Below are 26,535 nucleotides of genomic sequence, written 5' to 3'. Positions count from 1 at the left end.
CCCTTTAGGGTCCGAACTGGCATTAGGAGGGCTAACTGGGGTCCTTCCCGTTACAGGTGGGGCTGCCAGGGGTAGGGCGGCAGGCGCAAGCCGGGCTGACGCTACTTTTCCCCTAGTGGTTGTGGAGGTTTGACCCCCTTTCCTCGCGTCTGGCGCCACAACGCGGACGCATCGGCACCCTGCAGACAGCGAACACGGAGGGTACTGCTGAGCGCGGGACGAACTTAAGGCCCCACGATCTCTGCGCGGCACCCCGCCCCGCCCCGCCCTTTCTACTCGCCAATTGGAGGCTCGGGCTCCGCCCCCACACGCCTAAACCAGTTAGAAGCGCCAAGGAGAGGCGGGGCCAATATCCCCTCCTTCCTCCGGAAAGCGGAAGCGGAAGTGACGTTCAGGGAAGGTGGGGGCAATCATGGTGCCGCTGGGGAGGGGAGAAGCTGCCGCTGCCGCCGTTGCCGGGAGCCGCGGAGGTAAAAGGCGAAACTAGACGCGGCCTGGGCTGGGGGCTTCCCGGGGGGTGCGGGACTTAGGCTCCCTCCTGAAGCATTTCTCAGTAGAGACCCCCGTCTGGTCACCATAGGGACCCCACCCCTCCTCCGTTTCCATAGGGATGGGTATCCAGCCCCCCTTCCCTGTTTCCATGGAGACCCTGACCCTGCCCCTCTTCGCCCGGCTTGGAGACCCCCAGCCTGTCTTCAGATTTTTCTGTGTAGCCCCTTCTGGGGGCTGTACCAGTCAGTTTCCTTTTCCCAGCCTTCTCTCAAGAGTGCTCCGTTTGTACTCCTCGTATGCCACCCTCAAACCTCCTGGTCTTGTTTGTTCCGGACAGTTGGTCTCCGCTTAGCCGCTGATGGTGCCAGGGAAGCCCTGCGGGGCCTCCGGTGCTCTTATCTCTCCTCAGATGCAGCGAAATGTGCATCTACCGGGTTGCGTAAGCCAGAGCAAGGGGTCGGGCCGGTTCCTCCCAGATCTGATCCCTTGGCCTGTCTCTGCTAAATGCCTCTCTGTCTCGCCGCCCCACTACGTAAAGGTTCACTTCCTAACCCAGGGCAGAAGAGAAAAAGTGCAAAGCCAGACTGAACACTAAAAATGATGTGCTGATTATTTTTCAGTTCTGTTCTGCCTGCCAAAACCACATTTGTAGAACCTGTATGTTTGCAGCTAAAGGAAAGAGAACTAATCCAGAACAGGAAAGCTTCAGAAAATGTATCTTTCCAAGAGAGTGTGTCTTCCCAAGAGAGTATATCTGCAGGTCTTTAATTCATTTAGCTGACATCTCCTGAACTCTTAGTGTCAGTGTATTGTGCTAGGGGCAATAGAAACGAAAATAAGATTCACCATTCCCTCACTGCAGAGAGCACACCATACAGGCATAGGTTCTAGTGGATACCACATTGTTTTAGAAGGTTAACAGATAAAATGATCTTCATTGAATATTCCTGACTAGGGATCTGCCCTCCTACCCAGAAGCTGAAACATCTGTTCTAGGAAGGAGGGAATGAATTCACACTTGTTTTCCCTATAATAATCAGACATCGTGCCTTAACATACATTATCTCTTTCACTCTCCGTAATAACTTTGCGAGAAGTAACTAGCAGTTCCACCTTACTTATAAGAAAAATGGGACACAGAAAAGTTACTCAAGTAGTAAGTGGCAAAGCTGGGATTTGTGGGTAGATGATCCTGCCTCCAAAGTTCTACTTCTGCAATAGACTGCACTGCCCCAGGGTCTAATCTGAAGGATATGTGACTGGAGTTTTCTTACTTTAAGACTTAAAACAACTCAGCCTTTAAGTTGTATGCCGTTTATCCCCTTCAGGAATTGTTTGGTAGTAAGGCATATTTGGAGGGTCTTAAGAACTGCTACTTACTTCTTCAGTGTTTTGTTTTGTTTTAAGGCATTGCTTATCCTTTAAAATGACTTGATGCTTTCAAATTTAAATTAAAAAAAATTATTCCCAGGGAAGATGATTTTCATTTACTTTGACCTATTCTTCACGTGAGAGGAAAAATGAGTCTTGTGGTTGCTGAGGTGTTCCCTGGGTTTGACTCTAACTCTCGCTTTGTCCTATTGCAGACAGGTCATTATCTTTCCATTTCTCACAATTGGGCTGAGCACGATTGAACCATGGGGGAACACAGTCCAGACGACAACATCATTTATTTTGAAGCAGAGGAAGATGAGCTGACCCCCGATGACAAGATGCTCAGGTTTGTGGACAAAAACGGACTGGTGCCTTCCTCATCTGGAACTGTTTATGATAGGACAACTGTTCTCATTGAGCAGGACCCTGGCACTTTGGAGGATGAAGATGACGATGGACAGTGTGGAGAACACTTGCCTTTTCTAGTAGGGGGTGAAGAGGGCTTTCACCTAATAGATCATGAAGCAATGTCCCAGGGTTATGTGCAACACATTATCTCACCAGATCAGATTCATTTAACAATAAACCCTGGTTCCACGCCCATGCCAAGAAATATCGAAGGTGCAACTCTCACTCTGCAGTCGGAATGTCCAGAAACGAAACGTAAAGAAGTAAGTAAAACAGTGGGTGAGGGCCCAGTTTAGGTTTGGAGAAAAGTTCTTACCCAACTTGTGTTGGCAGTTTTAGCTGGGGAATAAAGGAGTCCCCGGAATGAGGACCTGCAGTGGCTTTACTTGTCAGCAACACATGTGCTTCACGTTTTGTTCTGACTGCTTTCTGGAACTTTTTAGTTTGTATGGCCACATTGAAATTTGGGAAAGCTAAATTACAATGTTTCAAATTTTCCTTCCCAGATCATAAATAAAATAGAAATCTCACTGAGGTAAGTCCATGTTTTTGATGCTGAAATAACTAGATTTGGCTTATTTCTGGGGTGTGGATAAATGGTTTGTTTTGGAGATGAGTATCTGCCTAGAGTATGCTTTATTTTCATAGTGAATATTTGATGAATAATAAGGCCTCGCTGTCTTCCGTAAGAAATTCGGGCAAGAGACAGTAAATGAGAGTAGGTTATCTAAAATAAGTGTTCATGCTCGTACTTAGCAACAGCGAGTAAGGCAATGTATGTCACGATGGTTGGAAAACTATAAAACCTTGTACAAATTGTACCGGTGTGGTGATCATTAGCAGAATGAAAGATACGGTTTAAAGGTAGTGATAGACATTATCTAGGAACTGATTACAGGTCCATTAGAAAAAAAACAGATAACTGGTAGTCGCAGCGTCAGGGACTAAATGTAAAATGTTACCAGACAGACATAGGGTAAATCATTGAGCAAAGTATTTTTCTCTTATGCTGTAATTAAGGTCTTGGAATTGGAGAATTTTATTATTCGTGCCATATGGCTTTTCCACTGCTAGCCATAGAATCTCAGAGCTGGAAGCAGCCTGAGAGAAACCATCTCGTCCTACCTCCCACCTCAGGCAGGAATTTCTCTACAGCATCTCTGCCATGAGTTCATCCAGGCTCTGCTTGAACACTTGCAGAATGACGAGAGCACGATGTTTCACCACTCAGCCTCCTGCATTTGTTGGCCAGCTCTGACTGTTAGAAAGCTTTTACTTGTATAGAGCCAAAAACCTGCCTTCCTGCACCCACTGCCCACCGGTTCTACCTTCCTGAACTACAGCAAGTTAAACCTTCCTGTGACAGGATAACAGATATTTAAAGATCGTGGCTTTCTCTTTATCCTGTCTTGTACAGGCTGATCGCCTTGATTTACTTAAATATTCCTCTGTGACATTCTTCACTAGTTTCTCATCTCTGGTCACCTTGGCTTATGTGAATTCTAGTTATCCAAAGTCTTCTTAAAATTCACAGTTGAGCACATTCTCCCAAATGTGAGGCAACCAGCACTGAATACTGTGTGATTCTTACCTCCTAATCTGGCCACTCTCCTACAGTTGCAGTATAGTTTGTATTTATTAGCAGTGACATCATACTTACTCTTAACTTGTACTTGGAAATCTCTAGAATAGTGGTTCTTAACTGAGGGCATTTTTGTTCCCCAAAAGACATTTAATAATGTGTGGAGCCATTTTTGGTCGTCACACTGGGGAAGTGCCCCTGGAATCCAGTGGGTGGAGGCCAGTGATCCTATTAAACATTCAGCAGTGTACAGGACAGCCTCCTGCAACAAAGAATGATCTGGCTCAAAATGTTGAATGGGTGTTTTCCAATTAAACTTCATTTACAAAACAGGCAGTGGGCTAGAGTTGACCCACTGGCTGGAGTGCGCCTACTCCTGGACTAGAACACAGGGCTTAGGGAGTATTGAAAATAAGGACAGAAGGGTAGCAGAGATCCAGATATGGGAGGCAGTGATAACATGCTAAGGGGTTTGGACTGTGTTCTGGAAATAGTGGGAAACCATTGAATGTGTTTGAGCTAAGGAGTGATGTGGTTAGAGTAGCACTTTATGAAATACTACTCTTGTAGCAGTGGTAGCTTGATTGCCCAGTTAGGAGGTAGTCTAGTTTAGAATAGAGTTTCATTTGGGTGTGATGAAGGATAATGGCCTTGTAAGTGAAAAGAATCCAGAGCTTTTGTTGAACTGCAAGATAACTTCATATATTATTGGCGTTTGAAGAATGAGCCGTGAATTGGATATGATTCAGTGGATTCATCCATTTTTCCAAGTATGTCGGGTTTCTTCTCTGTCTTAGCTCAGGGGCCACACAGAGGATTGTTGGAGCTTCAGGACTTGGATGTTGAGTAGCTAGAGTAAACTGTGGTAGGTGCATGAACAGAGGCCATTCGACTGCCATGTCAGGCTGAGGACAAAGTGGCGGACTCCACTGCTCACCTCACCATCTGGGAGTAGTGAGATCATGAGAGGAATCAGGAAGAGGAGGAAGTTTGGTGGGCGACTGATGAGCTTCTTTGGAGTATAGCGAATGTATAGTCCTTGGGGAAAAGTAAAGTGAACAAGTTGAGAAGCCCATTGGAAATGTGGATCTGAAGTTGAAAACTAGGTCAGGATTCCCAAAGGGTTCAAACCATGCATGGGCGGTTTACTCAAGGGAGGAGTCAGAGTTGGTCTGCAAATGTAAAGGCTAAAAAGATAAAGAGGAACCAAAGATCACGTAGTCAAAGAGATGGGTAGAATTGGAATACAGTGTTGTGGAAGGCGAGGGAAGACTCTCAGGGAATGGGGCTGTTCCTCTGTGACCCTGCAGAGGGATTGACGGGCCGAAGAGAAGCCATTGGTTCTCCTCTCTCGCACCATGAGAAGACTTTCTGTAGAGCACTGGGGGCTGAAGCCAGATTTCCAGTGATGGAGAAGTGAGTGGGTGGTGAGGAAACTGGAGGCAGGAAGTGTCGTGTGTGTGTGTGTGTGTGTGTGTGTGTGTGTGTGTGTTTTACTATGGTATTTGGAGGAAGAGTAGTGGTATGTGGAGGGAGGTAGTAGCAACTCAAGGGGGATTGAATCATTTCTTTAGCACAGAATATGTGAACATGGCTTAGAGCCTAAACTTGAAGCCATCCTCAGTTAATGATTACTATGTGAAAGTCTTTGAGAACAAATGTTTGGGAAACATTAAGTTAAATCGAGATAGAGGCTTATTACAGAATTTCTCAGAGCTTTTGGTGTGTTAATAACTGCGAAGGAAGGAAATGCGGACTTCTCCAAATACTTTGAACTTGGGAACCCATTTTCAGGTGTCATTTCCAGGGTCGGTATTTTGTGGAACGCATTTTGGGAAATGCTGATCTAGGCAGGAAAGGAGGAGATGGTAGGGAGGGAATGATATTATGCAATCACTTATATGAGCTGTTACTTTCTCACTCCAGGCTCCAGATCTTCCTTGACTCATGGTTTGGTTGTTTCAATAAACCAATCAGCAGTTGAAAATGTCATGGAAAGTGTGTTGTAGACACCTAACCTGTTGCTCTCATAGCTTAGCCTAGCCTACCTTAAACGTGCTTAGAACTCTTACATTAGCCTGTAGTTGGGCAGAGTCATCTAACATGGCCAATTTTGTAATAAAGTGTTGACCCGCTTGTGTAATTGATTGTATACTGTGCTGAAAGTGACAAACAATGGCCGTATTGGTACAGAATGGCTAGAAGTATATTGGTTGTTTACCCTCATGATGATGGGACTGACGGGGAACCACAGCTCCCTGCTAGTGCCCAGCAGAAAGTACCCTGCCTCATACCGCTAGACTGGGAGGAATCCAGATTCACAATCTGAAGTACAGTTTCTCCTGGATGTGTATTGCTTCCTCACCACTGTGTGGTTGAACCGTCATAGTTTGGGGACTGTACTTGCAAGACTGGTTTACCATCCATTGATGGCTTCAGGTCTTGAACATCATGTTGAGTAGATAAGGTGAAGGATACCATGAACACTTTGTTCAATCTACTATGGATTTAGCTTGCTGTACTTTCATCCTACCATATTGTTCCGGTCTGTTTGTGAAACCTACATGGAAGAGTCTAGAAACTTTAAAAAAATCAGTTGATACGGAGTTTGTTGGAGATGGAGGGCGCCGCATCAGTGGCTTTTAGTCTTTGAAAATGTTACTGAATGACCAGGCCTTCAGGAGACTTGCCTTCCTAAGGCACCATCTTACCTTAGCTTTTGCTTCAACAGTGGTGGGGAGGCACTTAAATCCTTTTAATTGGCCTAAAGAGGGCAGTGTTTATGACTGCTTGATAATACTTCTCATGATTTCTGTACCTCCTCTTTTCCCCTTTTTTAAAACCCGGTGTTTTCCTTCCATCTCCATGTCCAGGTGTTACTCTTGAGAAATCAGATTATTTGATAACTAGTTAGTCTTCTTGGCTTCCCAAGCAGCTTATTTTCTGAGTCAGATTTTAGCCTGATTTTCCTGTTTACCCTGGATTGTTCTTTTGTTTCCTGTAGTGTGTAGTTGGCTTACCTGTTACTTCACTTTTCCCCTTTTGCTTGTCTTGCGTAAAAATAAACCAACCAGAACTCGGCTACAGATACTGTCTTCTCCTCCTTCCACAGGCCCACTGGTCGTTCTGACTCTAATTTCTTGTATCTTCTTCTCATACTTGTTGTCTTAACCACCATCCACCTGCGGGTATCTTTGAGAAGTTTCCGATCAAAATATGTCATTCTACACAAGTCAGCATTGTAAAGGGGGTTGCTCCTTTAATGCCCTTCTCTGGGTTTCTGAGCAGCTGTGTTTCCTTTTGCTGGTTCAGGTAGCCCATGATTTCCCAAACTTTCTTGCATCCCTTCCTTTGCGAGAACCTGCCAGGACTCTCCAGTTACCTGTTCATCCACCTCTGTACGAACCATACTGGTAAACATAATGTACCCCTGTGGCTAGCTGGCCCTGCCACTTTTCTGCTCTATAGCTGGCCAGGAAGTATGAAGAAAGCCAGGAACCCCGTACCAGTTATTTCTTCACGAGGCGCCAAAGTATTCCGGTGTGTTGACTGGAAAATAATATCTTTTTTTTTCTACCAAGAAGCCCGGTTACATAGATGCTTTGTGAATTAGGCTGCTTGCTATATTAGTCAGGGACACTCCAAGAGAAGTTTTGTGGGGTTTTTTCCTCTTTAGTGTGACAAATTTTAAGTATAAGAATAAAGGGAGAATTTTGACTGTGGTGTTTTGCAATCGCCCTTTACTTTGGGAGACCTAGTTCCAATTTCATTCCTCATTATCAGCCCCTCAGGCAGTGGAATGATCCACTCTGACAAACCTGGATATTGCTGACTCTCCCAGAGGGGAGCTACTTGCTTTTAGTCTTCGCATACTGTGATTACATTTCTTCCTAGGCTCCCTTCTGAACTGCCACAGAATTGCCATTCAGAACTGGGACTGTTGCTGCTTGAAATTTTGGTGTTAAGGAGCCATTCACTCTTTCCACAAGCTTTTACTTATGGAGTCCCTACTTTTGTCCACGATCAGGAAGGACAGAGAAATAGTTCCTGCCCTGAAGGGCTGGGACTCCAGCAGGGAGACTGCCAGAGGCTGTCTGTGCAGGGTTGGGGGGGGAGGGATGTAGGAACCCGGGGCAGGAAGCATTTTCCATTTACCATGGGGAGAAGCCATCTCTGCACTTCCCTACAAGTCTGTATGCGTGGTGATAGCTCTCCATAGCCATGGGCACTTGCATCATTGAAGCCCCCTGGCCTGGAAGAGGGACAGAGTGGTTTTGTGTACATACTGGTTTTATAGCATGGTGCTTCAGGAATAAACAGGTCTCAAATTGACGTTTTATATAAGCTGTACCTCTTGGTTATTGCTAACATTTTGGTAGTGTAGGACATTGGAGAAAAAGCCCAAATTTTAATGTTTTTCTCATTTGAAAATCAAGCCTATTCTTGAAATTGTTTCTTCTGTGATGTGCAAAGGGATAATTTAGACTTAGGTTCCATCTTTGCTCTGCTTTATTCTGTGTGGCCTTGGGCAAGCTGCTCTGTTTCCTCTTTTGTAAAATTGAAATAAAAATATCCCGGTTGCATTTTGTGAAGATTAGATGAGATTTATTCATATATAAATATACAGCAGTATGTGCATAAAACATTGAGCCCAGTGTCTGGTTCACCGTGGTTGTTCAGTGAATGCTCATTTACTCTCTGTTCCTCATGGGCCCACGGGTTCTTAAAGGAGGTTCACAGGTAATCTCCTGTTTAAGAGGAGGTTAATAAAATGGCCTTCGTTAGGAAATCTTTGGGAAGCATTTTTTTTTTTCTGAAAACAAGGAGACAGCCTGCAGAATTCCCAGTAACCTCTGGTTAGCTGAGCTGTTGTATTAATATCGCTGTGGAATGTGAACCTCTGTTTATAATCAAAAGTTTGTAGTCCTTCTGTGGGGTTCTGTGTGCACCAGCCCTTGCCACAGGTATTCCGTTCCCTTTGACTTCCCTAGCACCCGGCCACTGAAAGTTACTCCCATCAGTGGGCAGTTGGAGTATCAGGCAAAAGATGGGGACTCATTAAAAAAAAAAACCAACAACAAAAAAACCCCGCCACCTTTTTAATTGCGAGATAATTGACATGTAACATTTTATTAGTTTCAGATATACAACATAGTGATTCGGTATTTGTGCGCACTGAAATGATCCCCACAGTAAGTCTTGTCACCACACATAGTTGCAGGTTTTTTTCTTACGGTGAGAACCTTTTTTTAAAAATTTATTTATTTATTTGACAGAGAGAGAGATCACAAGAAGCAGAGAGGCAGGCAGAGAGAGAGGAGAAGGCAGGCTCCCCACTGAGCAGAGACCCCGATGCGGGGCTTGATCCCAAGACCCTGAGACCATGACCTGAGCTGAAGGCAGCGGCTTAAACCTCTGAGCCACCCAGGCGCCCCTCGGTGAGAACTTTTAAGACCTGTTCTCTCAGCAGCTTTCAGGTGGCACCGTATGATACCATTACCTGCAGTCATCCTGCTGTGTGCTGCATCCCCATGACTTACTTGTTTTATAAGCTGAGGGCCCCTAGAGCTAAGGATCGAGGACTCCAGATATGCCGGCTATGGTGAGAGGGCCAGACAGCCAGCATCCGCGGAGCGCCTGCTCAGGGGCTTCAGCATGGCTTGTATGTGATCTTCATAAGAATTTATGAAATAGGTACCGTAGCCCTCATTTTACAGATGAAGAAGACACGCTTAGTGTAGCAGGTGATAAGATGAGATTTGAACCGAGGATGTTCTGGATGCCAGAGCCTGTGCTGCTGTAACATAACACACCACCTTTGTAAGGACAGAGGGGAGACTGAGCCACCGAGGCCTATTAGCCCTGAAACGGGGCAGCAGGAAGGCGTTAGTTCTGCGAGTGTAAAAGGCTGAGGTGTGGGAAGTACTGTGTGACTCCAGCTCTGGTGGTAGGCAATGGGAGGCCTGTTGAAGAAATGAGGGCAGTCAAATCTCTTGAATTTCCACTTTGAGGGGTGCCTGGGTGGCTCAGTGGGTTAAAGTCTCTGCCTTTGGCTCGGGTCATGATCCCAGGGTCCTGGGATCAAGCCTTGCGTCGGGCTCTGTGCTCAGCAGGGAGCCTGCTTCCTCCTCTCTGCCTACTTGTGATCTCTGTCAAATAAAATCTTAGGGCGCCTAGGTGGCTCAGTGGGTTAAGCCACTGCCTTCGGCTCGGGTCATGATCTCAGGGTCCTGGGATCGAGTCCCACATCGGACTCTCTGCTCAGCAGGGAGCCTGCTTCCCTTCCTCTCTCTCTGCCTGCCTCTCTGCCTACTTATGATCTCTCTCTCTCTCTCTCTCTCTGTCAAATAAATAAATAAATAAATCTTTAAAAAAATAAATAAATAAAATCCTAAAAAAAAAAAATTTCCACTTTGAGCTCTGTGGTTGCACATTGTACAGTAGAAGAAATGAGATCAGTGACAGCCTGGGAACAGAGTTGGTATCTGGGAGATGGGTAGGAAGTCTCCAGCGTTGGGGAGGAGGAATGGGTAGCTCCAACAGCCATCAGGACCAGGCCAGTTGTTGATTTGTGAGAATGTTCGTGCACTGGGTGCTCAGGACCAGAGACTCCTCGAGTATGGGGCTGGTAAGGAGGGTCACATCTAGTTCTCTAGATCTCTCATTTCTTTTTCCTCCAGCAGAAACCCAACCTTTTTATCTTTCTGAAAATTTTTAAGCTTTTGTCTCTTGGAGTCTAGTGTTTAATTTTCTCATTTTTGCTTGTCTCATTTACCTTTCCTTCTCTGATTCTGTTGGCTTAACCAGGCAGTCATCTTTGTTAAATATTTCTATATTCCAGAACTACTCAGAACTCCTGAGTAAAGCAGTATCAGTTCTCTGAAAGCTCATGCTTCTTGCCCATTATAACATTAGACCCCGTCCTCAGTGAGCCTACCCTGCGCACCCCTACCCCCAGCTCTTTAGCTTAGTAATCAACAAGTGTTAGAGGTCACACAGGAAAGTTAAGGTGATGGCAAGTCTTCAGCTCTTTTAAAGAAATGCAGTCTTTATTATCCAGTGGAATCGTCAGTGTCATTAGGTCCATATTATAGACAATGCTAGTTAATTTTGAAGGTGAATTATGTGTCACCTCTTTCTTTAGATTCAGCTTGAGCATAACTTCTTTCGAGAAACCTTTCTCAGTGGCCCCCATGTCCAAGTTAGATTCTTTTCCCCTGTTCTCACATCCATTATCAGCCCAACTTCTCATACCATATTGGTCTTGTCTCTCTGTTTGATTCTCCTTCTGACATTGAGCTCCTTGAGAGCATGGACTGGTTTTGCTGTATGCCTAGAACCCTGGACAATATAATCCCTGCGACATTATTTTTTGAAAGCACGATAAACCTTACTTGTATTTAAATATACCGTATGTTGCAATACCTCTTCTCTGTAACCGTGAAAACTTACATGTTTTTTGCAACTTCCTGTTCTGATCCAGTTTGAGGAGGTTTAGTTTTCCCTTTTGTGAAATTTGGTGCTATTTAAAAATGATTCTGAAAGACCCAGAATAATGACTTTCATTTATAGCCTCCCTCCTTATGGGGTAAGAGATTGCTTGTCTGTTCAGCACATTAGCAGGGAGCAGGCATTGGCTTTGTCAGTGGGCCTGTCTCCCCAACCTTGAAACACAAATACCTTTCCCAGTCTGTGTCCTCTCCCAACTCTCTCTCCTCTCTCTCTCCACAGCCAGGTTCCTTGAAAGAGTGGTTATATTCATGGTCTTCAGTTCTTTGCTTTCCCCCAGCTGTTCAGCCTGTTACATTTTGGCTTCTGGTCCCACTCCTCCAGTGAAGCTAATCTTGCTGGGGGGGGGGGCGCTTATGATCTAGTGAGTTAGGCGAACCCAAAAAATGCTTCAGTAGTCATCTCTGCTACATTTGACCTAGTTGACCATCCTTCCTTTGTCATTTGTCACTCTGTCACTACTTTCCTCAGCATTAAGTCTTGCTGGTTTGTGTTTGTGTTTGTGTTACCATTCATTCAACAAATGTGAATGTGTGCCACTCCTCCACAAGGCCAGCTCCTGGGGCTATGACCAACACAGATAAAGGCCCTGCTCTCATGGAGCCTGCAGTCCACCACGCGAGTAGCCATTCCTGCATTTAACTCAACAGGTGGTTATTTAGAGCCTCATGTTCTCCACCTTCTGCTGTGCCCACCAACTAAAGAGGTAATGATGTCAAGCAGTTCCTTGAGGAAGGAACTTTTAATGGAAGCTTGAGGTGGCCAAGTGGAAATCCTGGACAGGAGTAGGGGTTGGCAGGGCAGGGAGACAGGGAGGGATGGTTAATGATTGATTGCACAGTTCTTATAAAGTGATCAGCGCAGTCGCATGTTAGGAATGAGCGTCTGCTCTCATCAGCCGCCATCGTTGATGCGCTCTGATGGAGACACAGTGCTCCTTTATTGCAGCTTCTCCTTCCTGGTCGGTGACTATTTTGAAATCTCTGCCTGGCAGAACTAGAGAGGTTTTCAGTCTTAATGGGAAATTAGGATATAGGCATGAGAGAATAGTTAATAATACAGGCTAAGTGCCACAAGGGAGGTATAGTTTAATATGATTGGAATTCAGAGAAGGGCACTGTCACTTCCACATGTGTTGATCCTGGAGCACCTTGGAGGTAGTGAGGCCTGAATGGAAGGGGGAGAGAGACTCAGAAAAGCAGAGAAGGAAGCAGGCATTTCCAGCAGAGAGAACGGGGAGAGGGCAGAGGCAGTGAGTGGGGATTCATTGTGGTGATTAGGGGAAGAGGGTCCTGTTGCCTCTAGGTTCAGACAGAGCCTCCTGCCGGGCTAATGGTGGAGTCACGTGGGGTCATGTGTGGGAAGGCGGAAGAGAACCTGGGGAGGGGTGACTTGACTATCAGGCAAAGGGACTTTAGCATCTGAGCATAGAGGTGGCATGTGGAGAATACCCTTTTAGAACAAATCTGGGAACGATTGGCTTCAGACCTAGGCACTGAGACATGAGAACACCTGGACTGGTAGGTCAGTCAGTCAGTTCAGCAAATGTTGATGGAGCACCTCCTGTGTCGCAGCGGGAAGGCTGCCGAACAGAAAGTGAGCGGGCACTTGTGCAAGGTTGTGTTGGGGGTTGGACAGAAGAGACAGGGAGTGGGAGGGGAGATGGGAGGAGTTAGGGCTCCTCCTTTCCCCACACCCACAGGTTTTAGGGTTTGGCAGACTATGGCCCACAGGCCAAACCGTCCGGATGCTTGTGTGTGTAGAATGGCTTTTACATTTTTAAATGTTTTATTTATTTATTTTTTTTTTTTAAAGATTTTATTTATTTATTTGACAGAGAGTGATCACAAGCAGGCAGAGAGGCAGGCAGAGAGAGAGGAGGGAGCAGGCTCCCTGCCGAGCAGAGAGCCCGATGCGGGCCTCGATCCCAGGACCCTGAGATCATGACCTGAGCTGAAGGCAGCGGCTTAACCCACTGAGCCACCCAGGCGCCCAAATGATTTGTTTTAAATCAGAAGAAGAATGGTATTTCGTGATATATGAAAACTATATGAAATTCAAATCCCACTGTCCGTAAATAAAGTTTTTCTGGAGCACAGCCTGGCTTGTCCATTCATACATTGTTAGTGGCTACTTTCACATAGTAGCAGCAGGGTCGAGTGGTTGGAACAGAGTCTGCATGGCCCACAAAGCCTTAAATATGTACCATTTGGCCCTTTATAGAAACCTTGTACGCCCTTGAACATACCTGTCCTTACCTCAGTCCCTCTCAGTTCTCAAGCTACCTGTGCCTCTTCCCATCTGAGGCTTTTCCCTCCACCAGCCTTTTAAATATCCTTCTCTTCTTTATATTCCTCTCAGGTCCTCAGCTTCTCTTTTTTCCCAGGACCTTTCTTCTTCCAAATGTGCTCAGGACCTACCCTACTCAAAAAAAAGAAAAGAGAAAGAAGGAAAAGAAGGAAGGAAATGGGCATCAGCTCAGAAGTCCACTCTGCTCCTGCTGTCCCATCTCTCATGTCTGCCTCCCACTCACCTTCGATTTATTTACTTTCTTCCAGACTTCGGGCCCCAGTAGTCCATGAAAACTAGACTTGCTAAGCCATTAGTGATTCCTAGTGCTGGATCCAGGAGTTTCCTCACTCCCATCTTGGTTACTTTCTCGGACATTTCATGTTTTGATCATTCTTTTTCCCTGAGATCCTTTTTCTGTTGGATTCTGTGCCATCGTTCTCCTTGGCGACTCTTCCTGTTTTCCCCGCCCCTCTCCCCACTCACCCGTAGTGGCTTCTCTTTTACCAGCACCTTACGCATTGGTGACTTGGTGACTTACAAGGTCTAGCCTTTGTCCTCTTACAAGAGCTGTTATTTTATTGTATGCCTATGATATGCCTGTCACTATATTTTTGCTTTATGCAAATTATTCCTGATCCTTACAACAGACCTAAAAAGATAGGTTTTGTTTCTTTCATGTTATAAATAGGGAAAGTGAGGCTTAGTATGCTTAAGTAATTTTCCCAAGATTACACAAGAAGTGGCAGAACCCGAGCCTGCTTTGGTATATAGGTAAAGTCAGCTATGTGTACCGATGACTCCTGCCATAGGCTTTCCTTTCAGCTTCCAGCCTGTATGTCTATCTACTAGAAATTTCTACATGGAAGTCCTGGCAGCACTTTACAGCCAACTCATCATCTCTTCTCCACTCTCCATCCATCCCCAACTTGGTGGCGTGACCATCTGTTTAGTCATCCAGGCCATACTCTTGACCTCGACTTTGCCTCCCCCTCACCCCTTCCGCTCCTCAGTACCCAGTTGCTGCTACGGCCAGTTATTCCTCCCCCTTTTTCTGTTCTTTTACCCTTCCAGTCCATCTTCCCCTAGGCTTCCAGAAGGATCTCTCATAAACCGCAGATCTGATATGTTGCTCTCTTGGTTGAAATCCGTTGGTGAGCCCCCATTGTTCTACTCTTCTACTCCAGGGCTTGACTAAGGAGGACTCACCTTATTTTTCTAGATCCTTCTCCTTCCAGCCTTTTACATGCTACAGGTATGTTTGTGGCTCCCTGTACCAGCACACCTATTCCTCTTTCCATGCAGTTCCCAAGGTGTCACCTCTTTTTTTTTTTTTTTTAATTTGAGAGGGGGTTGCAGATGGAGAGGGAGAAGCAGACTCCTTGCCGAGCAGCGAGCCCAATGTGGGACTCAGTCTCACATCCCTGAGATCATGACTTGAGCTGAAGTCAGATGCGTAACCTACTGAGCCACCCAGGTGCCCTGTGTCCCCGTGCTTTCTAGAATGCCCTTCTCTTCCTGGTTTATCTGCAGAACACATTTTCAGTTTATCCCTAAAACAAACTGGCAACTGAAAAAAAAAAACACTTCAAAGAGAGGACCTCAGCTTCTGAGCCTTTACCACTTCCAGTCTTTCCAAGAAGGGTTAGGTTTCCCCTTTTTATATTCCCCAGCCCCCTTGGGCAAATATCTGTTGTCCGGTTCAGCACAGTTTGTAATAATTTGTGCACATCAACCTCCTAAAAATTGGCACTCCTTAAAAGCAGCGAATTTTGTCTGGTTCCTTTGTTTATCTCATATGGTATCTAGCTTGTTGCCTGGGACCTGCTAGTTCAGTAATTGTGCAAGGAGTACTAACGGTGTAGCTGGAGATGCGGAGACTGAGGCTTTGGCGCAAGGTCAGGTCAAAGGATGGAGATGTTGGCAAAAGCTGAAGAGTAGAATGTGCTGTCACCCAGGTGTGTACGGCGTCACGTCTACCGCTGGGTTCTCTCAAATGTTTGATCTCATTTCGTTCTGCTCCACAGCACCGTGAGACAGGCGGGTCACACATTAATACTCGTTTGAGGGGCGCCTGGGTGGCTCAGTGGGTTAAAGCTTCTGCCTTCGGCTCAGGTTATGATCTCCGGGTCCTGGGATCGAGTCCCGCTCCCTACACACACACAGACACACACACACACACACACACACAGAGACACACACACACACACACACACACACAGAGACACACACACACACACACACACACACACACCCGCCTGCCTCTCTGCCTACTTGTGATCTCTCTCTCTGTCAAATAAATAAATAAAATCTTTAAAAAAAAATACTCATTTGAGAAATAAAGAACTGAGGCTCAGCGAAGCAAAATGACCTGCGGAAGGTCTGGAACGTAAGTGCGGGAAATTCAGTCTCCTCCAGCCGCGTGTGAGGCTGCTGCCCACTGCATGGGGGCAGGCAGGGGAGGGTCTGGGAGGGGAGCGGTAAGTTCCAGAATAAACCTACATATCACTGGGAAGGGAAAGGCGTGGCTCAGAGGAGGAGAAGAAGATAAAGAGAGCCTTGTGGAATTGCTGTGCTGTGAAGGAGAGGTTTTCAGGATGGGAGGGTGATGGGAGAGGTTTGCAAATAAGGGAAGGCAAATGGCGAAGGATGGAAGGGTCTGGCCACTGGGAAGTGCAAGAGAATAATTTCATGCAGTAAAAGCAGCTTGCCAAGTTGTTAAGGAGTATGTGGGCCTCGAGGGAGATGGAGGTGCACATGTATGCCACCCTCTCAAGAAGTTTGGCGGTGAAAGTGAAACCGAGAGGCTGGCATTTTGAGAAATGTCATATACCAGCAAATACTCTTGAGAAATTCATCATACAGTATTTTCATTTCGTGGACTTGAAACTTTGCAGTGGAAGCTATGCTAGGGAGATACTGCTTGATGACTGAGTATATCAGTGTCAGGGTGGTTTAGACCCAGTTTAACATTGGTCAGTTCCCGTCAAGGTGGGCTGCCATAAGGCAGGGTTTTTTGTTTTGCTTTGTTTTGTTTTAAATTATTCTGTTTATTTATTTGACAGGCAGAGAGGTAGGCAGAGAGAGAGGAGGAAGCCGGCTCCCCACGGAGCAGAGAGCCGACGTGGGGCTCGATCCCAGGACCCTGGGATCATGACCCGAGCTGAAGAAGGCAGAGGCTTTAACCCACTGAGCCACCCAGGCGCCCCAAGGCAGGGTTGTTTAATCAAGCCTGAAAACAAAGCCAAGGGATGCCTTGGGGGATGCAGTCAGTCAAGCGTCCAGCTCAGCACTTGTTTTCGGCTCAGGTCGTGATCTCAGGGTCATGTGATCTCAAGGTCAGGAGATCGAGCCCCGCAGCAGGCTCCGTGCTCAGCTTGGAGTCTGCTTAAGACTCTCTCTGTCCCCACCCCCTGCACACACAGTCTGAGTCTCTCTTTCTCTTTCTAAAATAAAGAAATCTTTAAAAAAAAAGGGGGGGGGCAAAATGTTATTTTGCTGTAAGTGATTGTGACAGTGTGGACCCACCTTTAGCTGCTGGACATATACTAGAGTCAGGAAACCCCTTTCTTATATTCATTTAGAATATTCATCTGCCTATAGGCTTCTCTCATCCTTATGACTTACTCTTTGTTCTGGCGTGATTCGATCAAGGGGAAGATTCCCTTGCTTTGTTGCTAGGGGTGGTTTTCTGATAGGAGCCTCAGTGTGTCGTCCACATTTCTTGGGAGACAGACTCTGGGAGGAGTTAGGCCTTGGGCAGCTCTTTTGTCCTGTTGATGAGGTGTCCTTTGTCTGCCAGGTAAAGCGGTACCAGTGCACCTTTGAGGGCTGTCCCCGCACCTACAGCACAGCAGGCAACCTGCGCACCCATCAGAAGACTCACCGAGGAGAGTACACGTTTGTCTGCAATCAGGAGGGCTGTGGCAAGGCCTTCCTCACCTCCTACAGCCTCAGGATCCATGTGCGAGTGCACACGAAGGAGAAGCCATTTGAGTGCGACGTGCAGGGCTGTGAGAAGGCGTTCAACACGCTGTACAGGTCGGCCTCTTCTCCAGCCCCTGCCCCTGCCCTTGTGATTACAGAGTCCTCTCCTTGCCCAGTGCAGATGGGCACTTCCAGCGCTCGAAACGGCGCAGCTGGGGGGACACCTGGGGGCTCAGTCCATTAAGCATCCAACTCTTGGTCTCAGCTCAGATCTTGATGACGGGTCCGTGAGTTGAAGCCCTGTGCTGGGCTTTGTGCTGGGTGTAGCACCTACTTAAAAAAATTAAAAAATAAAATGAAATGCACAGCTGTGCTCTCCCAACTGTTTAAAATTCTCTGGAGGAACTTGTTACTTAAAGATTGACCTATATGGAGTTGGTTAGAAAGCATAGTACATTTTATATTCAGATTTGCCTCTCCTGGAGTGACATACTGACCTGGGGATTTTATTTATTTATTTATAAGATTTTATTTTTTCATTTGACAGAGATCACAAGTAGGCAGAGAGGCAGGCAGAGGGAGAGGTAGAAGCAGGCTCCCTGCTGAGCAGAGAGCCTGACGCGGGGCTCGATCCCAGGACCCTGGGATCACGACCTGAGCTGAAGGCAGAGGCTTTAACCCACTGAGCCACCCAGGCGCCCCTGACCTGGGGATTTTAATACTTGCACTGTTGCTTCCCCTTGGCTCAGGATCTTGTCCAAAGGCTTCTGTCATTTTCTTTCCTTCATCACCTTGAAGTTAACTTTTTTCTACCACACTTTGGCCAGTTCTCTTTTACACTGTTTGTATCAGGAGGCTCCTGTTAGTCTTCAACTTTGGCAAGATCTAACACTTAGGAAGCACTCACCCTGCGCTAAGCACTGTTCTGAGTGCGAATCCTCATAGCACTGATAGTAAGAAGCGGAGAGGTTTTGTAACTGGTTGGAGGCCTCTACCCAGTAGGAAGTGGGACCAGGATTTGAGTCCTAGGCAGTTTGGCTGCACAGTCACACTCCTACCACTAGGCTACATACTTCTCTGAATTTCTCTTCAAGCAAGAAAACTGGGGATACTAATATATTAAGGATGTAGGGTTCCCACGCCCTGGATCCTGAAGCACAGTAAGCTAACGGGGGTGGGGCTCTGTCCTACATTATGCAAATGCCGGAGGGACTTTGTCTCTTGGGCTGTCTCTCAGGCTGAAAGCACATCAGAGGCTTCACACAGGGAAAACGTTTAACTGTGAATCTGAAGGCTGCAGCAAGTACTTCACCACACTCAGCGATCTGAGGAAGCACATCCGAACACATACAGGAGAAAAGCCATTTCGGTGAGTCGAACTGCTCTCTGTTTGTCGCTGACCAGGTTGCAGCTGGATGTCTCCATGGGCCCTGACATTTTTCGAAGCAGAAAGAAAATTCCCTCTGCTAGCTCTTTGGCGGCCACAACCCACTCCTGCATACAGGAGGGGGTGGTGATGGGTTCTAAGAGCATCCTTACTCTGGACCCTAGTGATGGCCTTTCTGCCTCAGGTTTTCCCTTTCTCAGCAGGCATTTGTTGAAACTCACTTAAGATGGGAGGCACTTTTATTGGTGCTAGAGAAATACTAAGACACATGCTCTTCTCTTGGGAACGTAGTCTGGTGAGAAAGTACTAAGTAACAGTATGAGAACAAGGTGCATAGATGACTTCAAGCACAGCGGAAGGGAGAGCTACCTAAATATCTAGGTGGGTAGAGGAGGAGATGAGAGGGGAGATGAAGGGTAAGAATGCAGGTGTTTTATTTTGTTGCATGTTTAGTTGTTGCCTTGTAATTCATCTGTATATACACACATATAGAAGCAACCATTTTTGTTTATATTTCAGTCTATATATACCTGTGCCCATGTGTATATTGAACACATCCACGTGTAAATGTGTATGTAACCTTGAAGGAAGGACGTGTATCATCTACCACCTTCTCCGCTCACAGCATAGGGTGTGGTTCTGGGCATTCAGTGGGGGTTCAAAAACATTTTGAACAAATGTTCAAATTTTGAACAAATGATCATATGACATTTTTAAAATAAGATAATCAGCTTGTAAGGATTCTCCCTAAATACAGTATAGATGTATTACTGAAAATTGTTCATAAACATTGTCTCTGAAGTGTGGCAGGAGAGACTGCTGTTACATACATGGCGTCGCAATGCTGCCTTTCCCCTCAAGTCACTCATCTCATCAGGATCCTTAGACTTTGCCCTTGTCTTCAGGGGCAGTCAACTATTTTTTTTTTTTTTAAGATTTTATTTATTTACTTGACAGAGCAAGAGAGTACAGGCAGGGGGAACAGCAGAGGGAGAGGGAGAAGCGGACTCCCTACCAAGCAGGGAGCCCAGTGCAGGACTCGATGCCAGGACCTTGAGACATGACCTGAGCCGAAGGCAGACGCCCAACCATCTGAGCCACCCAGGCACTGCTTGGGGCAGTCAACTCTTAAACATCAACTGAATGGAATTGTGTTTTAAAATTTAAGTTTCATTCCTGAGTCATAGCCCCTCTAACGGCAAGAGTATTTATTTATTTAGTTAGTTAGTAAGTAAGTAAATAAGTAAGCTATATGCCCAACATGAGGCTTGAACTCACAACCCCGAGATCAAGAGTTGCATGCTCTACCGATTGAGCCAGCCAGGCACCCCTAAAAGCAAGAGTATTTAGATTCTAGTTGGTTACTCTCCAGATTCTGGGAAGCTTGGGTTACTTTTTCCCCCATAGGGCTGTTGAGGGGACTCTTAATTTTTATTCAATCACATGCATTTTTGTGATGATTGAAACTGCTAATTTTTCTTGAATATTAGATGGGAATTTAGACACATGATTATATATAATTAAGAAGTAAAATGCTCCAGAGAAGCTTTCTATTTAAAGAAAGAAAATATTTTGGCTTACAAGAAAATGCATTCATTCATATAAATAGTTACTGAATGCCTGCTGTGTGGAAGAACTACAGCAGATAGAAAGGACTACTTGGACCCTGCCCTCAAAGAGTTTCTAATCTAGAACAGATAACGAATGTATACCCTTAAAGATAAAATAAGTTTGGAAAGGACAGGTGCGGTGAAAGAAACACCGAGATAAGTGCCTCAGGAGTTCTCAGGAGGGGGAGATTACTTATAGCTCTGGTTATCAAGAAAGTAAAAGAGAAAAGTAGATCTTGATACTGAAGATTATAAATAAGTCATTAATGGCCATGATACATTACATATTATGTGGTCAAGGTAGTTGGGACTGATTTTGTTTTAGTGTTATATTTTAGGCTTCCTGCCTGTGTGAGAGCTTCTGTACCCACTATTGACATTCCTAGTATTCCACTGGCAGTAGATTTTCTGTATCAGCTCTGATCGTCAATAGAATTCTGTTAAGTAATTCATCAAAAGGCTTTCATTGTCAGAGCTCTGAACATGTGACTGACTTGTAGGACAAGAAATATTTATCCTGGACCATCAGTTCCCTCTGTTCCCAGATCTTTCACTTTTTCCAGCGACCTGTCTTCATTTCCCATCTCTAAAATCAATTTTCTCGATCAGATCTCTGTGTTCTGAACATGTGTTTTAGTTTGAACTTGTATTTATGAGATGTTGAAGATAGAAGACGTATTTCCCATATGACTGCTGTTTCTTTTTGCTTAAACAACTTCCTTAGGTGTGATCATGATGGCTGTGGGAAAGCATTTGCAGCAAGCCACCACCTTAAAACTCACGTCCGTACACATACTGGTGAGTTTAGGCTGATTTGTAATTTTTCTTTTAACCTTCATCAAGCCGGTAAATATCTGTGTTTCTCTTGGGACTTGTAGAGCTTCCTGGATGGAGCAAACCTAATCAGCTTAGGGGCTTTACTTGTAATGTTTGAGTTTCTTTCAGAGTGAAAAAGATCTAAAGGCTGGACTCAGGAATCCAGCCTTAAGTGAAATCAGTGCAGAGATTCTCAGAAGAACCTGTAGTGGGGGCGGTAGGGGGGAAATGAATCTTCTCTTTAAACTTGCCAGGGGCAAGCTATGTTTACTCTACATTCAGTTTTAGGACTGGGATGGTAAAGGTGTAATTTGTCCAACTTGTAACAACTGTTACCTGAACCTTCACAGGAATATTTACTTCTCTCTGTTAGGGAAAAGTAGATGTCTGAATCGAGTGAAATGACTATGGAAATATTAACACTATTTGTCATTCTTGCAGGTGAAAGACCCTTTTTCTGCCCCAGTAATGGCTGTGAGAAAACATTCAGCACTCAGTACAGTCTCAAAAGTCACATGAAAGGTCACGACAATAAAGGACACTCATACAATGCACTTCCAAATCACAATGGATCAGAGGTGCGTGGTGTTTTGTTTCTTGTTTTGACACAACACAGAACAGCAACAGTTGTTTGTGTATCAAAATAAAAGGTCAAAAAGTCTTCTCTGTGTATCTGACAGTGAGAGGGAAGAAGTCAGGGTCAAGATCTGTGTCTTTGTGTTGGGATGGTGCAAGCCGGCAATTTCACCAGGCGCCCTGTGCTTCAGCTTTTGATTTGGCTCTGCCACCTTCCCATCAGATACGGTGCAAGAGACACCTTGTAACCAGATCTCACATGGGTCAGCCAGATGCTCTACAAGTCTTATTTTCTCACTTGTGTTTGTGAAACATCTGTACTTGAGTTTGAAACACAAATTAAAGCTTTGCTTCATACATCTGTTTAATCTGTCACTGGAGAACCAGGCAGAATCTGGAAAAATTTCTTGCCCTTTTGAATTGTCTGTAGGCCAGAAGGTTTGAGAGCCACTGATGGGAGGTACTGAACTGCAGAGCTTTCTTCTGCAGAGTTTTAGATAGTTGGTCTGTTCTTTGCCAAGCCCATCTACTGTATTTTCTTCTCTGCAGCTTCATTCTGGAGAGGTCCTGGGAGAAATTTGCTGTTTTTACTTCTTCTTCTTCTTTTCTTTTTTTTAAAAGATTTTATTTATTTATCTGACAGAGATCACAGGTAGGCAGAGAGGCAGGCAGAGAGAGAGAGAGAGAGAGAGGAAGGGAAGCAGGCTTCCCGCTGAGCAGAGAGCCCAATGCGGGGCTTGATTCCAGAACCCCGGGATCACGATCCGAGCCGAAGGCAGAGGCTTTAACCCACTGAGCCACCCAGGTGCCCCTTCTTCTTCTTTTTTTTTTTTTTTTTTTAAAAAAGATTTATTTATTTATTTGAGGGGGAGAGAAAGAGAACAAGCACATGGGGAGATGGAGAGAAGCAAACTCCACTAAGTGTGGAGCCTGACACGGGGCTCAATCTCACAACCCTGAGATCACGACCCGAGCTGAAATCAAGAGTTAGATGTTTAACTGACCAAGCCACCCAGGCACCCCTACTGTTTTTACTTCTAACATATTGGGCACTTAATGTATATCTTTTAAACCAAGAAGTGAGTATTATTATCTTACTATTTCATAGATAGAGGAACTGAACCACACTTAACCTCCTTTTGAAAAATGAGAATTTTACTTAAAATCGGTAATATCTTTTGGTTTAGGGAGAGACCGCATAAATTCTGTGGTTTCCAATTTTTAAACAGCAAAGGATCCCTTCAAACCTATTCTGCCCCTGTATCTTATTAGTAATAATAACTAGCATTTACTGAGTATTTACCTTGTGCTGCATTCAGTGCTGAGTGCTTTTACATGGATGGTCTCACTCACGAGCTCTGCAAGGTCAGTACTGTTAATTAGCCCCGTATTACCAATAATGAAACTTTTGAGGCAAGGAGAAATTATTAAATGACTTGCCTGAGTATCCAAAGCTTGTAATTACTCTGATTTAACAGGCACTCTGATTCCAGAGCCTGGTTCTTGACCCCTGTGTGGTGAGAGGCAAAATAACATTAGCTGTGAAGGCTGTGGCCTATGGAGCTCAGCTGCCTGAATTCAGATCCAAGCTCTGCTATTGATCAGGTGGACGCCCTTAGGCAAATGGCTTTTTTGTGCCTCAGTTTCTTCTTCTGGAAAACCAGATAAAAAGATTAAGATCTGAGAGTCTTTGTCTACTAAGCTGCCTGTATTAAGTCGTGATCAATCTTCTTGTTCATGTGACAGTCAGAGGACAGTTTAATTGGTGACAGCCCCTAAGCACTGGGACCCCCTGCCAGTGCGTGGTGCTCAGGTCTTGTTTTCTCTGGGTTGCAGCTCATTCCCCAGTAGAGGGAAGCTCCTCTTGTCCCAGGCTTTCAGAGCCATCTAGATTGCCTCTGAGTCCTAAATAAAGACCTCCAGCCTGGATCTCTTCCTGAACTCTAGACTGGTACAGACAGTCCCTACTTAGGATGGTTTGATTTTATGGTGTAAAAGTGATACACATTCAGTACAAACCGTACTTTGAAACTTGATTTGACTCTTGTCCCGGTCTAACAGTAGGCTAGGCTGTATGATCCTGTATGATCCACAGCCCCCTGTCAGCCTGCGATCGTCAGGGTAACCAGCTGGTAACGTTTCCAGCTATTCCAGACCCATTCAGCCGGTCTGTTTTTTTCCCTTTCAGTACAGTATTCAGTCGGTTACAGGAGCTAGTCAACACTGGTATAAAATCAGCTTTGTGTTAAATTGTTTTGCCCGACTATAGGCTAACATAAGTATTCTGAGCCTGTTTCAGGTAGGTTAGGCTAAGCTGTGATGTTTGGAAGATTAGGTGTTCAGTGCATTTTCGACTTAGGCTGGGTTCATCAGGATATAGCTACACTGTAAGTTGAGAAAGATCAATATTTTCAGCCTCCCTCCTCAACCCAGAAAACATCAGTCTTCTCAAATTTCGTATGCCCAAACCTCTTCCACCCATAGGTCCCCACCTTAGTAAATGGTACCTCTGTGTTTTTAGTGGCATAGGCTGAAAGTCTTGGAGTCGTTTTTGATACCTCTTTTTTTTCCCCTCAGATCCCACACCTGCCAGCAAAATGTCAGCTCTACCATGCGAATATACATAGAATCTGATCACTTCTGATAACTTTGTTCAGGCCACTGTCATCTTTTGCCTCAATTACTACAGTGACCACTAAATGATCTTCCTCACACCTTTCCCCTTCTCCCCACTCCCACTCTGCCCTGACACAGACTGGATTACATATGTCACCCAGAGCAATCTTTCTAAACCATAAAGCAAATAATGTCTATCCTCTGTTCATAACCCTGCAGTAGCTTCTTGCGTCACTTAGAGCAAAAGTCAGTCAGAATCTTACAGTGGCCTACGGAGTCATTTCTCTTGGTCACTTCTCTGGCCTCATTTGCTTCTCTTCCTCTCACTTTAGCTCTGCTGTCCTCTTTGTAGAGAAGAGGGAAGCCCATTCCTGCCTCCGGGCCTTTGTACTTATTATACCCGCTGCTTGGAACACTTTTCCCAGATACGTGCCTGGCTCGTGCTGTCTCTCCTTCAGTATTTGCCCAAATGCCAGCTTAACTAAGAGGCCTCCCCTGATTTAATAAGAGGGCATCTCCTGCCCCGGCATTCCCTGTTCCCTTTATCCTCCATAAACTTAGCATCATCTTCGGGGATTTTGTCACACACCCCCACCACAACCCCCAAATGTAAGAACTCTGGTGGCGGGGACTTGTTTTGTTCAGTATCGTAGCCCTGGGCCTGGAACAGTGCCTCATATGTAGTAGACGCTCAGTGACTATTTGGTGATTGTATGTATGAATGGAAATACTTGACCCACCAGGTAAGCAGGGTTCCCACTCAAAGTATGTGAATCGCAGCTGGCATTCTAGGAATCCAGAGTTCAGAGTTAGCCTAGGCCCCTGTATTTGGAAGTAAATCCTCAGCACTACTAAGAATCCCTGAGATGCTGGGAACACAGTGATACAGAGGAAGATGGCGTTCCCTTCAGAAGTCCTGGGTTTTTGTTTTGCTCGTTAGCTCTGTGATTTTGGACAGTTCACTGCCAGTCTTAGCATTGATTTTTTCATACTTAAGATGGGAATATAAAATACTTCAGGTTCATATGAATAGCAAATCAGGCCATGTGAAATTGCTTTATAAATGAGAAGACCAGTTACACAAATACTATTGATTTCATATTATTACAGCTTTTGTTCCTCTGGAGCCCAAGTCATGAGATAATTCTTAAACTCATCTATTAACCATCTTTAAGAAATATAAGGCAGTCTTCTAAGAATATCAGGATTTTAAAAATTAAAATAATTCACATAGCCCTTTCTTCAGATGGTTTTTACCTTTCCAAGTAACAAATCTTGACATTTGCAACCATAGGGACATTGTGAGCAAGTATTTGTTTTTTTGTTTGTTTGTTTGTTTTTATTTTTTTTTAAAGATTTTATTTATTTATTTGTCAGAGAGAGAGGGAGAGAGAGTGAGCACAGGCGGACAGAATGGCAGGCAGAGGCAGAGGGAGAAGCAGGCTCCCCGCCGAGCAAGGAGCCCGATGTTGGACTCGATCCCAGGACGCTGGGATCATGACCTGAGCCGAAGGCAGCTGCTTAACCAACTGAGCCACCCAGGCGTCCTGTGATCAAGTGTTTTATACATGCTATGCTACTATAAATCTTAATTTTTTTTGTTACTTAATAAGAACTTTTTGTCTTTCACAGGATACAAATCACTCACTTTGTCTGAGTGATTTGAGCCTTCTGTCCACAGATTCTGAACTGCGAGAAAATTCTACAGTAAGTGTACCTGTGATATGGGTATGAGAAAAATAAGTGCAAGAATTGAGCACACCCCTTTGGTGGGAAAATTGAGGGAGGCCAGCCTTTGGAGTCTTCCAGATTTGGTTGCATCCAGTTAGATTAGGGCTGTTTTGATTTTATTTCCCGATAGAGCCCTCATGGGAAAGGTTGTACACTCTGATGTCTAATGCCTTTTGACCCATGTCACTCACTTGATAACCTCTGGCCCCAGAAAACGT

General features: G+C 45.2%; 1 protein-coding gene across 2 annotated transcripts in view; it reads left to right on the top strand.

Annotated features, from left to right (window-relative positions):
- Nucleotides 1-384: 384 nt before the first annotated feature.
- LOC122899404 (metal regulatory transcription factor 1) overlaps nucleotides 385-26,535 on the top strand; it is a 41,691-nt gene continuing 15,540 nt past the window's right edge. For both annotated transcript variants that reach the window (XM_044237070.1, XM_044237069.1), the window contains exons 1-7: nucleotides 385-470; nucleotides 2,079-2,537; nucleotides 17,457-17,695; nucleotides 18,819-18,950; nucleotides 21,303-21,376; nucleotides 21,836-21,972; nucleotides 26,219-26,293. In XM_044237070.1, the coding sequence (XP_044093005.1) occupies nucleotides 2,130-2,537; nucleotides 17,457-17,695; nucleotides 18,819-18,950; nucleotides 21,303-21,376; nucleotides 21,836-21,972; nucleotides 26,219-26,293 (1,065 nt within the window). In that variant the 5' untranslated portion in view covers nucleotides 385-470; nucleotides 2,079-2,129. The remainder of the gene's footprint in view (nucleotides 471-2,078; nucleotides 2,538-17,456; nucleotides 17,696-18,818; nucleotides 18,951-21,302; nucleotides 21,377-21,835; nucleotides 21,973-26,218; nucleotides 26,294-26,535) is intronic.

This window comes from Neovison vison, chromosome 2 (assembly GCF_020171115.1).
Source record: "Neovison vison isolate M4711 chromosome 2, ASM_NN_V1, whole genome shotgun sequence".
Lineage (NCBI taxonomy): Eukaryota > Metazoa > Chordata > Mammalia > Carnivora > Mustelidae > Neogale > Neogale vison.
Note: the sequence above shows the minus strand (reverse complement) of the source record. Positions and strands in the feature narration are given on the sequence as shown.